General features: G+C 54.2%; 4 protein-coding genes across 4 annotated transcripts in view; 1 reads left to right on the top strand and 3 right to left on the bottom strand.

The window, feature by feature from the left end:
- Positions 1–314: 314 nt before the first annotated feature.
- On the bottom strand, positions 315–1,948 carry MONBRDRAFT_28699 (uncharacterized protein; the record flags this gene model as incomplete). The annotated part of the gene is made up of 6 exons (XM_001749095.1): positions 315–446; positions 632–759; positions 1,046–1,217; positions 1,339–1,474; positions 1,566–1,684; positions 1,766–1,948. The coding sequence occupies 6 exons, from the start codon at positions 1,946–1,948 to the stop codon at positions 315–317; spliced, it is 870 nt and encodes a 289-aa protein (XP_001749147.1).
- A 703-nt stretch (positions 1,949–2,651) lies between these two features.
- MONBRDRAFT_38587 (uncharacterized protein) lies at positions 2,652–5,182 on the top strand (the record flags this gene model as incomplete). The annotated part of the gene is made up of 8 exons (XM_001749178.1): positions 2,652–2,782; positions 2,900–2,990; positions 3,241–3,474; positions 3,558–3,844; positions 3,983–4,303; positions 4,403–4,493; positions 4,583–4,789; positions 4,889–5,182. The coding sequence occupies 8 exons, from the start codon at positions 2,652–2,654 to the stop codon at positions 5,180–5,182; spliced, it is 1,656 nt and encodes a 551-aa protein (XP_001749230.1).
- Positions 5,183–5,540: 358 nt separating this feature from the next.
- MONBRDRAFT_38586 (uncharacterized protein) lies at positions 5,541–8,809 on the bottom strand (the record flags this gene model as incomplete). The annotated part of the gene is made up of 7 exons (XM_001749094.1): positions 5,541–5,820; positions 5,904–6,003; positions 6,119–6,211; positions 6,336–6,826; positions 6,964–8,006; positions 8,425–8,538; positions 8,633–8,809. 7 exons carry the CDS (start codon positions 8,807–8,809, stop codon positions 5,541–5,543), a joined length of 2,298 nt encoding a protein of 765 aa, XP_001749146.1.
- A 1,101-nt stretch (positions 8,810–9,910) lies between these two features.
- Positions 9,911–14,055, bottom strand: part of MONBRDRAFT_28696 (uncharacterized protein) — a gene marked incomplete at both ends in the record, with an annotated part of 6,324 nt that continues 2,179 nt past the window's right edge. Inside the window, 18 exons of the mRNA XM_001749093.1 lie at positions 9,911–10,198; positions 10,281–10,355; positions 10,460–10,605; positions 10,797–10,885; positions 10,968–11,019; positions 11,153–11,261; positions 11,344–11,466; positions 11,564–11,623; positions 11,739–11,912; positions 12,003–12,266; positions 12,380–12,463; positions 12,560–12,656; positions 12,760–12,845; positions 12,980–13,122; positions 13,202–13,344; positions 13,449–13,506; positions 13,609–13,744; positions 13,844–13,999. Of these exons, the coding sequence (XP_001749145.1) occupies positions 9,911–10,198; positions 10,281–10,355; positions 10,460–10,605; positions 10,797–10,885; positions 10,968–11,019; positions 11,153–11,261; positions 11,344–11,466; positions 11,564–11,623; positions 11,739–11,912; positions 12,003–12,266; positions 12,380–12,463; positions 12,560–12,656; positions 12,760–12,845; positions 12,980–13,122; positions 13,202–13,344; positions 13,449–13,506; positions 13,609–13,744; positions 13,844–13,999 (2,283 nt within the window). The remainder of the gene's footprint in view (positions 10,199–10,280; positions 10,356–10,459; positions 10,606–10,796; positions 10,886–10,967; positions 11,020–11,152; positions 11,262–11,343; positions 11,467–11,563; positions 11,624–11,738; positions 11,913–12,002; positions 12,267–12,379; positions 12,464–12,559; positions 12,657–12,759; positions 12,846–12,979; positions 13,123–13,201; positions 13,345–13,448; positions 13,507–13,608; positions 13,745–13,843; positions 14,000–14,055) is intronic.

Here is a 14,055-nt window from a genome sequence, read left to right as displayed (position 1 = left end):
CCCCCCCCCCCCCCCCCCCCCCCCCCCCCCCCCCCCCCCACACACACACACACACACACACACACACACACACACGCAGCTGTTAATGTTGGAAATCGGTCGGTCGTGGTAGTGGGCTCGGTGCATGTATCGGAGGGGTTTGGTTGGATGGTGTATTGGGGATGAGGTGAAATGATTTGTTTGTACGGTGGCTTCGATAGGCATGGGCTGCCAATTTGATCATCCGAGATCCGATCAAGGCATTAAGCATTAACTTGATTCGAAGGAATAAAATTTCAGGAAGGTCCATGGTGAGGTTTGAATAGGAAAAGGGTCTACTGGAGATGAATCATGGTTTGGCACTCGTGCTGGGTTAGGCGCTGCAGCTGGCGCATCCAGCGGTCAGCAAACCGGCGCCACGTCTCAATGTCGCGATCGACGACGGTGTTGGTGCGGCCGGCATCATCCTTGGAGGAGGGCGCAGCGGCACCAAGGTGGCCAGTATGAGCTCCTGGTCGGGGAGGTCGGCGGGGAGTTTCAAAGCTAGCGATGCCGAGCATGTATTCTGGCCAAAGCAGGGACAATGAGAGTCGAGCCTCTTCTGGCGGGTCAATGAAAGCCAACAGGTCGGGGCAAGCCGGGACGAACGCACCATGTCCAGAGGCATCATCTCGAAAGCCCAGTGTGAGGTAGTGATGACGTCGGCCTGAAATCCAGGCTCGTTGGCGCCCTTCAACCACCAATTGAGGAAGAGCGAGCGAGGGATTCTCAGCCGTGCGCCTGGGTTTAAGGCAAAGCAAAAATAATTATTGAGCCCAAAACGCCTGGCCAAACCTGCCCGCGCAATGTGGACCGAGGTGTATGAATTACCTTAGCGACTCGAGCAGCTCTTGCTGGGGCGGTGTTATTGAAAAATAACCAATCTGTGGCTCTTCGGCCCCATCTAGAAACTCAACCTCTGAGCAAACAGGCCTCGCCCCACTTTGTGAGATCAAAACGGGAAGATTGAAGCGGAGCAAATGCATACCAATTTGGGCCCCATTGTTGTTTTGTGCTGTGTACTAACCATGGACGGTGGCATCTTTGCCGGCAAAGCGACGCAAAGCAAGATGCAGCCAGGCCTCATCTGTCTGTGGCAGGGGCAAGGGCAGGGCAAAGGGGTTGCTGCCAAAGAAACGCTGCATCCAATAGGCCATGTATGTGACCTTTTTAACCGGTGCCGATGCAGCGCCAAAAGTCTTTCAAGCGAGTATGAGCCAGCATCACGAGCCCGCATGGTGAGGGCAAGCACTCAATCATGGGCAAGCGCAGCGGTGGTCCAAGGGCCGGCAAGGGACTCAAGAGAACAAAGGGTCGTACGCGCAGCAAAATGGCATGTGTGCTTGCTTGCGGAATGAGGCCATCCGTCTCCATGTGGTTGAGGACGCGCAGCGCTGCCTCGCCCTGAAGAGTTTGTCGTGGCCAAATGGCATCCAGTAGCGAGGATGTCTTGAATCTGGAGGCAGCAAGTCCGCAGAAGGGGGTCAGGGCGTGTAGGCACACGGATGACACGACCGCACAGACGCAGTTAAACGTGAGAGACAAACGTGTTAGTTTTGGGAAAGATGTTCAAAAGGTTATCATAGGTGGCCAGGGGCAAGGGCTCGTCAATTTCGGCCACACGTTCCATGGTCGCATTGAGAAACGCAACGTGACCGTGTTGAGGCTACCGCGAAAACAGCCAGAAGAGTGAGAAGCATGTCCAGGTGCGGCGTCGAGTCTCAGCGATGCGAGCTCAGAGACATACCTCAGCTGCACGAAAAGCATCGATGGCTTGATGTAGCTCTGTCACAGTCTGTGCTTGCTGGAGCTGGCGATGGGCCGCCTCGGCCAGACCAGCCACCTGGTGATGACGCTCTGGGCCAGGGTCGGCGGACGACGACGGGGCTGGATCCTCATCCGGCCCCCGAGCCGCTTTGTACTGCGCCATGCTGGCACTCAGTCCTCGAACACCACCATGTGCATTTGCACCTCGCCGCGACAGACCCTCCACCAGCCAGTGTGCCCTTGGCACACACAGACGCGACCGCCATAACCCTCGAAACGCCATCATGCGCTCACAGTCAGTTTCTTAAAAAAAAATAAAAATTTAATAAAAAAAGACTTTAATGAACACACCACACACACGAGTCGAAATGTCAGACAATTGTGACTGTGGAACCCACGTTCTCTCTGCCATCACTCTGTCTCTGTCTCTGTCTCTGTCTCTGTCTCTGTCTCTGTCTCTGTCTCTGTCTCTGTCTCTGTCTCTGTCTCTGTCTCTGTCTCTGTCTCTGTCTCTGTCTCTGTCTCTGTCTCTGTCTCTGTCTCTGTCTCTGTCTCTGTCTCTGTCTCTGTCTCTGTCTCTTGTCTCTTGTCTCTCTCTGTCTTTCTTTCCTGCGTCTTTTTGGCTTTTGGGTCGCGCGGACGCGGCTCGTTGGCTGGCTCCTGCCTTCTTTCGTCTGCTTCTGCCTTCTTCCCCCTGCCTGCTGCCAGAGGGCGGCAAGGCGGTGAGCTGCTTTTTGACGCCACAAGGCGTGCTGGTCTGGTCCTGTCTTGATTGTAGCCGGCATCATGGGGAAGAACCAAAACTCCAAGAGTAAGAGAGTTGCTTCGTCGACGGCATGCTTTCTTTCGGGCGTCCTCGGGGCGGCATGTTCACCATCACCTTGTGGCTCGCAGAGAACCTCGGCACGCCCCAGGAGCGCATGTTCAAGGTCGTTTCCGAGGTGGTTGAGGAGCTCGTGCGTGCTCATGACAACAAACATGATATCAATCTCAACGCGTATGTGTCGGTTCGCATCGTCTATTGAACACCGGCTTACTCTCGCGCTTCTGGCAGCGCGTTCGCATCTCACCTCGCTCGCTCGGGTCTCTAATCAACGACACCATCTCCTGGCAGACTCAAGCAGCGCGTTGCTTCAAAGTACAAACTTCATTCCCAACCGCGCTTGGTTGATATCATTGCCGCCGTTCCCGCGCAGTACAAAAAGGTGCGAGCCCCTCCCCCGTCAGTCATGTTCATCAAACCCCCAGGCAAACCCCTCAAACTCACTGCCCCGCCCAGGAACTCTTGCCCAAGCTTCGGGCCAAACCTGTGCGCACGGCCTCGGGTGTACGTTGTCACTGCACGTTGTCTTGTCGGCCTCACCATCCAAAGTTTTGACAGGATATTCATATTTTCCCCATTCCCCAAACCTTGCGCTTTTTGCGGCCCACGACTCCGCCGCCGTGCCTTTGCAGATTGCCGTGGTCGCGGTCATGTGCAAGCCTCATCGCTGCCCCCACATTGCCATGACCGGCAACATCTGCGTCTACTGCCCCGGTGGTCCTGACAGCGACTTTGAATACTCAACTCAGTCCTACACCGGCTACGAGCCGACCTCGATGCGTGCCATTCGCGCCCGCTACAACCCCTACCTGCAGACACGCCATCGTGTCGAGCAGCTCAAGTCACTCGGTCATAGCGTCGACAAGGTGCGTTTGCACAGCCCCTTGCATCCCGCGAATCTGAATTCATCCTCGCCACTCACGCTCCACTTCATCTACCAAACTGATAGGTTGAGTTTATCGTGATGGGCGGTACCTTTATGGCGCTGGATGCTGAGTATCGCGACTACTTTATCCGCAATCTCCACGATGCGCTTTCCGGCCATACCAGCAACAATGTCAAGGAGGCCGTCGAGTACTCGGAACGTAGCCGCACCAAGTGCATTGGAATCACCATCGAGACACGACCCGACTACTGCCTACGCCCCCACCTCAACAGCATGCTCGAATACGGCTGCACTCGCCTTGAAATTGGCGTTCAGAGTGTATTCGAAGATGTTGCTCGCGACACAAATCGGTACGGCCGCCACAATGCTGTCTCCATCATCCGCACCTTCCTCTTTCTGTGATCCCACCAGAAAATTCGTCCCTGCCTCTGCTGCTGTACTCACGTATCTCGTTTGTGCGGTGTGGCGCGATGGGCGCACGTAATCAGTGGCCACACAGTCAAGGCAGTTAGCGAGTCCTTCCATGGAGCCAAGGATACGGGCTTCAAGGTCGTGGCACACATGATGCCTGATCTGCCCAACATGGGTCTCGAGCGCGATGTTGCACAATTTGTCGAGTTTTTTGAGAACCCCGCCTTCCGTGCCGACGGTTTGAAGCTCTATCCCACCCTTGTTATTCGCGGCACGGGCCTGTATGAGCTTTGGAAGACGGGTCGCTACAAATCCTACCCTCCATCTGTCCTCGTGGACTTGGTGGCCCAGATTCTTGCTCTTGTCCCGCCGTGGACGCGCGTGTACCGTGTTCAGCGGTATGTTCAACGCCCGCCCCTTTCTTTGGCGGGCCAGCTAAGTTGAAGCCAGAGAATTCGGCCAAAACTCACATCGATCGACTCCTTATGCATGGACAGAGATATTCCCATGCCTCTGGTGTCCTCTGGCGTCGAGCACGGCAACCTGCGCGAGCATGCTCTGGCGCGCATGCAGGAGCTGGGCACCAAGGTGAGCGGATACAACCGTCAGTCTGCGACTCGTCGGATAGTCAGAGTTTGCTCATTTCCTGTGTCCTGTCCTCTTCTCCCTTCATGCAGTGCCGTGACGTGCGCACGCGTGAAGTGGGCATCCAGGAGATCCATCACCGCGTGCGTCCCTTTGAGGTTGAACTCATCCGTCGTGATTACTACGCCAATGGTGGTTGGGAAACATTTTTGGCGTACGAGGATCCAGAGCAAGACATTTTGATTGGTTTGCTGCGCTTGCGCAAATGCTCTGACCAAACCTATCGTCCCGAGCTCAAGGTAAGGGATGGCGCCCAACGCTTAAGAGCCGTAGTCAACAGCCCTGCCCTTCACCCGGCGTTACCATGTGTGGTGCACCGACGTTTTGTTACCCTGCAGGATGGATGCTCGATTGTACGTGAGCTGCACGTGTACGGCTCGGTTGTGCCGGTGCAATCGCGAGATCCCGGCAAATTCCAGCATCAAGGGTTTGGTACCCTGTTGATGGAGGAGGCTGCGCGCATCGCCAAGAGTGAACATGGCAGCCGCAAATTGGCTGTCATCTCGGGCGTGGGCACCCGTGACTACTATCGCAAGCTCGGCTATGAGCTGGAAGGCCCTTACATGGTCAAATCTCTGGAGGACGAGCTAGTCTTGGATGAAATGATTGATGCCGATCTTTTGGATGCTTAGTGGACGCTGCTCAGCTCAGGGGGTCTGTCTAGGCGACGACAAGATGCCATCGTAGGACAACTGGGTATTGAAGTTCTTTGGCCTCTGAATACTTTTGCTTGCCCAATGGAGGAACAACGCGTCCTCAATCTTTCCTTCGTGACATTGTGAAACTTTGAGTCGCTTATGAATTCTGGAACCAATAGAAAACATCAATGCCAACAAACTAGCTTAGGAACAAGAAGAACAAGTCCCTGGCTTGAAACAACATGATCTAAAAATCGGCATGACAAAAAAAGGGGGGGGGGGGGGGCGGAAAGCAAGGATCAAAAGATGGGGAAGACAGAAAACCGAGAGCGAGGATGACAACTCATGGTGCTTAAAAACCGGGAATAATCTCGTAGGCTACTAATGCCGACAAGATGATGTAGAGGAGCCACATGCCCACGAAAAGGCCCGTCGTTACGTTTCGATAAGGCTGAGCACCGCCCAGTTCAGCCCCTTGCAGAGATTGTGGACCACCCACAGCCGCCGTGCCACGACGGAGCATAAGAACGGCATACCATACTAGAGCAAAGATGGAGAAGAGCACGACCGAGAAGGCGATCGTGCCTTCTGCCACCACAAAGGTGGTGCCTTGGCTCGCGTGGTAGATGGACCTGATTGCATGAATAGAGTGAGCGTGTACTGTACGACACGAGACAACGGGCGGATGCAAGTGCGCTTGAAAATGGCGACGCACCCGCAAAGCCAGGCCAAGCCAACGCCCAAGAAGACGTTGACAGCATTGGAACCAGTTACATTGCCAATGGCGGGATCAGCACCATCGTTTTCGGCTGCGTCTGTGAGTCCGGAGAACGATTGCAGTCGCAAGGCCATGAGGTTGGGCGACACACCAAATTGCCAGGAGCGAGAACGGGGGAAGAAAATGTGCCTGTTGTAAGTTGAGGTACGGACATTTGGACGCAAACGTATCCGGGACAGATGTGCCCAGAGCAACCAGTGTAATGGCTGTCACCGTGTCCTTGAGCCCAATAGCACATCCAAGACCTATGATACATCGAACATGAAACATGACAGGCTCGCATTGAGTATTCGTCTGGCGGTCATGCGAGACAGGCACCTCCAGGGCCTGAAAGGCCAAGTAGGATAGATTTCAGATGCAGGCACATACCAGTTGCCAGATCACCAAGCACTGCCGAGAGGAAGCCAATGTAGACGAGCGACATGACAAACGAGACCCAGCCACCAAAGTAGTCGCCAGGCGGAGTAAGAATGGCAAAGAGTACATTCCAAGGCAGCATCAGTACGTAAATAAGAGATGACACAAAACCCCTTGACTTGGTCTTTTCCGGAACATGGAAGGAAATGTCCGGCGGGTTAACTTGACGCCCATCCTCCTCCGTAACTACCATGTTTGGCGCCAGTCCTCCAGCACGGTGCTCGGCCACGGGAGCGTGTCCCGGAACAATCTCTAGCTCCCGCGACTCCGGCTCGGAGGACAATAGCTCGAGGCGCGTCTGCTGCAGATGACGGTCTCCAGTGTTTGAGTTCAAGTGGTTTTCCACAAGCTTGTTGGCGTCCTCGTCACCATCATCTCCTCGAATGGCCGCACGAATCTGCTCGACCCAATTGTGCTCCACCATCTCATCGGCGAAAATAGCCCTGAAAAACCAACTTACACTGTACGTCCAACCATCCAGGGACGTGAATATATGACGAGGTAAATATGATATAAAAACGACACAACAGGCTGTGATGCAGGTGGATACTGCGAGCAGACAGGACAAAGCTTCACTTACAGAGTGGTGATGCGAGCCCAAACAGACGTAAACTGAAACTTGTCGCTAATTTCCACGCGACAGATGCGATGCTTGTAATTGAGAGCTTGCTTCTCATCCATGGCCTCGAGTTGCAGGGAAAACGCAACAGTGCCCTGGTAGGTCGGGGGGGAAAGAATGCGAAGCTCCACCTCGTGCTCCTCGGGGCCCTTATCAGAGAAGTTGACTTTGAAGCAGTTGCCAGAGCCAGAGGCAGCGGCAAAATGAAAGTTAAGCTTTGCAGTTCCTGGAACGATCTTGACCAGCATGCTGGCGGGCTGCTCAATCTGTGGCTCTCCCTCAGAGGTGGCGCGGCGCACCTTGATGCGCACGGTGGCATCGCGGTTGGTGGTGTAGAACTCGTCGGTCTCAAAAGAGAACTGACCACGAATGGGGCCGTGGGACTGCGAGTGCACGCTGACACCATCGGCAGCGTACACAGAGGCAAGATGACGGCCGCTGCGCTCATCAGGCTTGTCCGGCATATCAATGACCCCCGGGCGCAGGGTGTCTGACTGCTGAATGTGTCCGCGCATGGCATCAATGGCCTCGCGGAGGAGGATATCTTCGTTGACGTTGGGGTTGATTTGGCGAAGCTTGCGCAGGTAGCGACGCAAACGCAGCTGGGCCTTGCGATCGAGACGAATGCCATCCGCCTCGGTTAGATGTTCGTGCACGTGTTGGCCCAGGCGTCGTGACTCGCGCTTGGCTTGACGCTGGAGAGGCAGGACATCAAGCATCCAGTCGGGGGCACCGGTGGAGATGCGGCCAGTGTCAAAGAGCCAGGCCACGAGGACAAAGAGAGGGAAAAAGATGGTGGTAAGGGCGGCTTCCCAGATCTCAATCTCGCCCGGTGAGGAGGCCGACACGATAATGTAGAGCCAAATGTAGGCAAAAATGGAGGCACCGGCGGTAAAATGCAGGACGGTGATGGCCTCGACGCGTAAGGGTTGCTCCGATGTCATGCAATAGGCAATGATCATCAGCATGTTGAAGGCCGCCGAGCCAACAATGGTGCCTGGGCCCTGAAAACAAAGCCAAGCAGGAAGGGGTGTGAAATTGCGCGGGTGCCGCTTGGCAGGACCACATGAGGACATGCAGACAAAGCTGAGGCAAAGAAAGCCAGGCTGTGCTAACCAGATCGCCTGCGGTAAAGCCTCGACCCACAACCTCGATGATTGAGAGCATAATCTATCGAGGAGCCAACCAAAGGGAGCCATGAGATCCAGCAGGATTAAGCAATGAGAGGGCATGTTCATGCTCGTGTTGCTCGTGCACCCATTGCGAGACACAAGGACATACCTCCGGAGCTGAAGAGCCCAGGGCCATGAGGGTGAGATTGGCCACCTAGGAGAGCAGTCATGATGAACCCAAGTGAGAACGCGGGCATACCATGCATGTCTTTCCTTGCAACAAGAAAGATAAAAAAAGGGGGGCACGGACCGTTTCGTTCCAAACACGAATCGTGTGGGTGCGACCTTGGGAATCAATGGTGGTGCGTGTCTTGGAGGTAATGTACTCGATAGATTCCATAAACTTGTCGGCCGTAACGGCCACCTGGATGTCACAAGGGGATGCCCAGGCAAGTTACAAACCGAACCTGGTGTCCATCAAGGCGTTTGAGGGGGAAGGATTGGGCGGCAAAACGTACGCCGCCGAAAAAGTACAGCATCAGGATCAGGTAGAGGAAGAAGAGGGCGAAATCCGCGTCCTTATCATCTTCATCGCCCCAGTAAGAGAGCAACGTCCCGTCGCAGGAGCCTGCGCTGGCACCCACAAAGGCCAGGGCCAGAACGCCCAAACCCAAGGCGGTCGAAGACGCCTTCATCTTTGCCAAGCGGGCAGGAGTCGGAATCGGGCAACCAGGGGCCGGGTCACCCAACCCGCCGCCCACTCACAACACCCGCACCAACGGGCGATCGAACCGTCCCTCCGTCGGCCAACAGCTCGGTCGTGGCCTCCCGAACACACACCGTACCGTGCGTTGAGCTGCGAGGTGTCGATCTGGATCTTTGGTGAAGAAAAAGCAATCACCACGCGTTGTCAACGCGTGTCTCTGTTTTTGGTATAGCGCTCGGTCTCTGTCTCTAGCTTTGAGCAATACTTTTCTCTTCTTCTCTGTTTTAGGACCGGGAAATTTTCGTCTCTCTGGTTAGGCGTTGGTTTCTCTTGTTGCGTGATGACATGTTTTCACACTTTCTCTATACACGACACAACTTTCTCTCTCCTCTCTCATTCTCTCAGACTGTTTCACCCTCTCTCTCACTCTACTTCTCATAGCTCACGCTCTCTCTGTTCTGGGACGGTCTTGAGGACCTTGATACAATTTGTGGGACGGCAGCCTGGCAAGGACGACGACGACGCCGACGCCAACGATGGATCGCTTCGAAGGTGGAGACCATGGCATGACCTGACTGTTCCATTGTGAGATCATTGGTGCTATACATAGCCACGCGTTCCACCACATGTGACAGCTGGCAGGCAATATGGGGGGACGAGCTGATCAAGGCGGCGTAGGAGCAGCCTTTCCCCTACACGCACTCCTCCATCCCATAACCCCCCAGCACTGGAATGGCAAACGCCAGAAGCACCCGCTCCCGATCAACGTACACACATGCCATGGCCTCCAGTTCACCTCCTGGCTGCCGGCCAAACATACAAGAAGCCGAGGGGCGACAACGACGGCGACGACAACGACGACAACGACGACATGTGTGTGAGCGCGTGCGACAGAAGAGATTGCTTTGGAGAGCTGGAGGCGAGCAGCATGTGGTGTCGCCATCAGCATTAAATTTCAAAAACACACTTTCAAGTATATAACAAGATGAAGGGGTTATGTAAATTTACATGACGGCTGTTGTCAAAATTGGTTCAACGTCTTGCTATGGAGGGACCAGCTCAGCTGGATGCATCATGGCAAAGGCCCGGCTTAGGCCGCAGTTTCCGCGACATCTTCATCATCACCATCGCCCAACATGGCAAGCTGTGCCGCCATGGCTGCTTCCAGGTCAAAGTCAGACACAACGCTGGGCTTCACACCATTGGTGGCTGCAATGGGGCCAGTTGACACATTCGCTCCAGCTGACGACGGCTTGGTCGAGCTTTCGGTTGAAGCCATGGCCGCCGCTGCGGCTGCGCGCAAATCATCCTCTTCAGTTGGACTGATGGCAGTGCTCCGCCGTGCCTTGGGTGACTTGCGTCCAGTGCTCACGTCCTCCTACGCCAACCATCACAGCGATGAGGGAAGCCCCCCCTACCAAAGTCGCTGGGTAGCAACTGCAATGATTGATATTACATACCACATTGAAATGACCCTCAACCATCTGCACCTGCTTGTCTTGCACAAACTTTGTAAACCAAGCCGAGGGTGTCCCCTACAATACAATTGAGTTGGACCGTGTAAGTCACAGGCAGGTATGAAGCCAACGAGGTGGGCCCGACTTCCTGCCCACGCAGCATTCAACACGACGCATCAAACCTCGGTCGCCATGCGATTTCGCTCCTCGTCTCGGCGTCGATCCGCCTCGGACCCATCTTCCATCTTGACACTGGCCCGGAATTGAACACGTTTACGGGAAGATGTCGTCTGATTCTCGTCTTGCTCATCCTCGTCCGGGTCTGCCCCTGCGCGACAAATGAGCATCAAGCACATGATGATCAGCAGCAATAAGACAAATCCACCACGCAGAAAGGGCCTGGCACCGTCATCCATTCTGTAGATGTTCAACACTGTTTGGAGCTTAAGCGCGTGTCTAGCCAAGCCCTTGCGTCCTCAACAAGTCACAACGTTTCCCTCACAGCACAACATGACCAACCATCAGCCGAGGAAATCACAATAGCGGCTGTTGTAGGCGTCGACGGAGGTGGGGGCTCGCTAATTCGCAAACTCTGGACACTGCGCGTCCTAAGGATTGGGAGTACATGACATGAGAAAAAAAATGCTATTATCTGTGCACAGCGATGCCGCGGCCACTATCGCGACCTACGTGCTAGTAGGCCGGCTGTTCATGGCTTCGGACAAGAGTGTTCGCGGTGTTGCTGCGAATTGAGGGAGTGTGAACAATCATCAAATGTGAGAGAGTGAGTCCTATATTCTTGTGACGCCAACAGCGGACACTCGATGAAATGGGAATGCTGAAACAAGTCTAAACAAATGTGTTTGGTTGCTCACCGGTACGCTCGGTCTCTCGGGTGGCAGATCGCGATGGGTGCAGCCGATGGGCCACCCGCACTTCTGTCTCCTGACGCTGCGAGTCCAGCTCCTGTTTGCGACCCTCACGCTGCACGCCAAGCCTTAGATTAGAATGCGCGCCCCATGCATGCGATGGCCGGCAGGTCGGCTTTTGAATCATTGCAACCAACCTTGCGGCGTCCATCTCGTGCAAAAATATTGGCGTTGGCCAGGCGATTCAGTTCAAAGAGCTCGTCGGGATTCATTTCCGTCACCTTGTCTGCCACCATATCTGCTCGACTAAATCCTTGATTCTGCGTGTCAAAGCCGTTGAAGGCACGGCTCAGCCAACCAACTCGGCATTGTGCACCATTTTGTTTCTTTTCTACTCCCCAATAACCAACTACACACCTTGACCGAGACACCGGCCGCGTCCATGGTGACGGCATTGGCATCTGACTTTCGTCGATCCTGTAAAAAAAAAAAAAAAAAAAAAAAAAAAAAAAAAAAAAAAAGCAGAGGGTCAGCGATAGCGATGACAGGACAGGCTGAGCAAATGCCCATCGAGTTCCTTGGCCCTACGCACATTCAAGACCCAGTCCTCCTCTTGCTGCGCTCCATAAGCACGCAAGTCTTTGATCATGGCGTCGTCCAATACAATCATCACGAAGCGGGCGTCAAACCATCCAGCCGAGCCCGCGCATTTGCCTCGAAAACGATCGTTGGCCTCGTCGTGTTCGAGAATCTCGACCACATCACCCTGAAGAGCGCACGTGGAGGCTCGGCGATGAGCCATGCCTTCTTGGTTAAAAGCGTGTCTGCAAACGGGAATATGAAAGAAAGGTCTCACCTTTACTAGCGGTAACTCGTCGGCTGCGTGTGCTTTTTCATGTGCAATGGCTACGCAAAGCGTGGGCAATTTTTTCTTGCGATTCTCTTTTTTACGTTGCTTGCGTGCCTCCTGTCGGGCCCTCAGTTGTTGCCGCCGCTGCTCAACGGCTGTCCCGATGGCCTGTGCTCCCGAACCCTCACTTTTCGTTGACGCAAGCATTGTGGGCACAGGAGCACCGCCTCCGTCACCTGCACCAGCACTCCCGCCGCGCAGGAGACCGCGCTGCATTCAATATGATAAATTTCATGAGAATGGGCACGGTCATCACCCGTCCTTTTGAAATCTCATATTCATGTGTGGGTCGAAACGATTCTTCAACACGGACGGCTCTGTACCTTGCCACCAAGCTTGCTCAAAAACCGACGCTTGCCTCGCATGACACTCGTCACTGACTCTGGCTTGGCATGAGGTGCCTCGTTCTAAGACCCCAAAAAAATGGTGTAAGTGCTGTCCAAACAGCGAGGTTGATGATGGCCAAGCACAGCCGTGACTACGTGCATGGATCGATGTCGTACCTTGACCAATTCAGCTTGAGCCTTGGTGTACCGGAAGAGGTTCTCCACGGCCGTACCAATCATCAGCGAAACCATGACAAACTGACTGGCACAGTAGCTGTGGAGTCATATCATCACGTTTGTGTACAATGTGAGAGTAGTTAAGAAATTTGCTGCCCCACGTGCCTTGAGACCGTTGCCCCACTCGATTGAATGCGTACCACAAAATAAACAGGAGCGAGTCCCAGCGACTGCGCTGCGCCATAACTTCATTCATCAGCTCGTGCCAGTTGCTCGTTGAAATTATCTAACTCAGGCAATGTGGGCGCCACAATAAAAGGCCATGGAAGATGGTGTTCAAGCAGCCAGCCGGTCAGAATGCAGGACATCAGATACAAGCGTCCAGGCATGCGGTCAGAGAATATTTAGACTTGGGCGCACCTGAAAGACGATGAGCCAGGAGCAGCTGAAGACGGAAAAGTTGCCGAGCCCGCTGTCGACCACGCAGTTTGTCGTTTCATCAAAGGCAGCGCAGTAGTCTGGAGCAAAGGAATCCACTCCATGGTACATTTCCCAAAACAAGACTGTACCCAAGCATGCATTTCGCCTGAGCTTGAACAAGTGTATCAAGGTAACAAAATGCAAACAGCGGCAAAAGCAAACCTGCAAAGCTGTATGAGAAGAACATGGTTAACACGACGAGCTTCAGGATCATGCGCCCCGTAGCATCCAGCACTTGGAGCGCCACCAACGAAGACTGCGATTTGTACAGCATGCGGACAAACTGTGCCGTGCTGCCCAGAACCCTGCAATACCAGCACAAGAACGGGAATGCCATCAACCTCAAAGTCAAAACGCCAAGCCACATCACTCTGGCCGATCGTTTGTGCAACGGTTAGAAAACACCTACGCGCAAATGCCGGTTGAACACGTGTCCGTGTAGAACAAGATGTGCTCCAGCAGAGATACTAATGGGGCGATGTGATGAGAAAGACGCCTATTACCACTGACAAGCCCGGGAACTGATGCAAACGGTCTGCGCCAAGCACCATGTCGCATGTTGAACGCACCTGAAACCAAAAGAATCTCAATCGCAAAGACAGGCATGCCAAAGAGTACAAAGCCGCCCTCAAAGTCAAGGCCACGCACAAACATGCGCACCACCAAGTCAAGCCCAAAGAGGATACAGAGACCAAGTTGAATGCCCTAAGCATGTAATAACAAGTATACAAGAGTCAAGTGCATCGTGTTGCACGGGAAGAAATCATAAATATGAACGTTGGACGGCGCGAGAAAACGCCGTACCTGAATGGATTCGAGAAAATCATCCGGCTCATCGGGCCAGGTGATGCAGAAGAGCAGAAAGTAGACTCCGATGAAAAAACGAATTCCCAGATTCCAACCGGGGGCTTCGATCAAGCCTTGAAACCACAATTGCAATGGACGCCAGCATGCAAAGGTCTGCCATCGCAAGGGTTGACATCAAGTTGTGAGGTCCATGCCCCCCCCCCCCCCCC

This window comes from Monosiga brevicollis, genomic scaffold, assembly GCF_000002865.3.
Source record: "Monosiga brevicollis MX1 MONBRscaffold_28 genomic scaffold, whole genome shotgun sequence".
NCBI classification, from domain to species: Eukaryota; class Choanoflagellata; order Craspedida; family Salpingoecidae; genus Monosiga; species Monosiga brevicollis.
The sequence above is the reverse complement of the archived record's forward strand: the minus strand, read 5'-3'. Positions and strand labels throughout refer to the sequence as shown.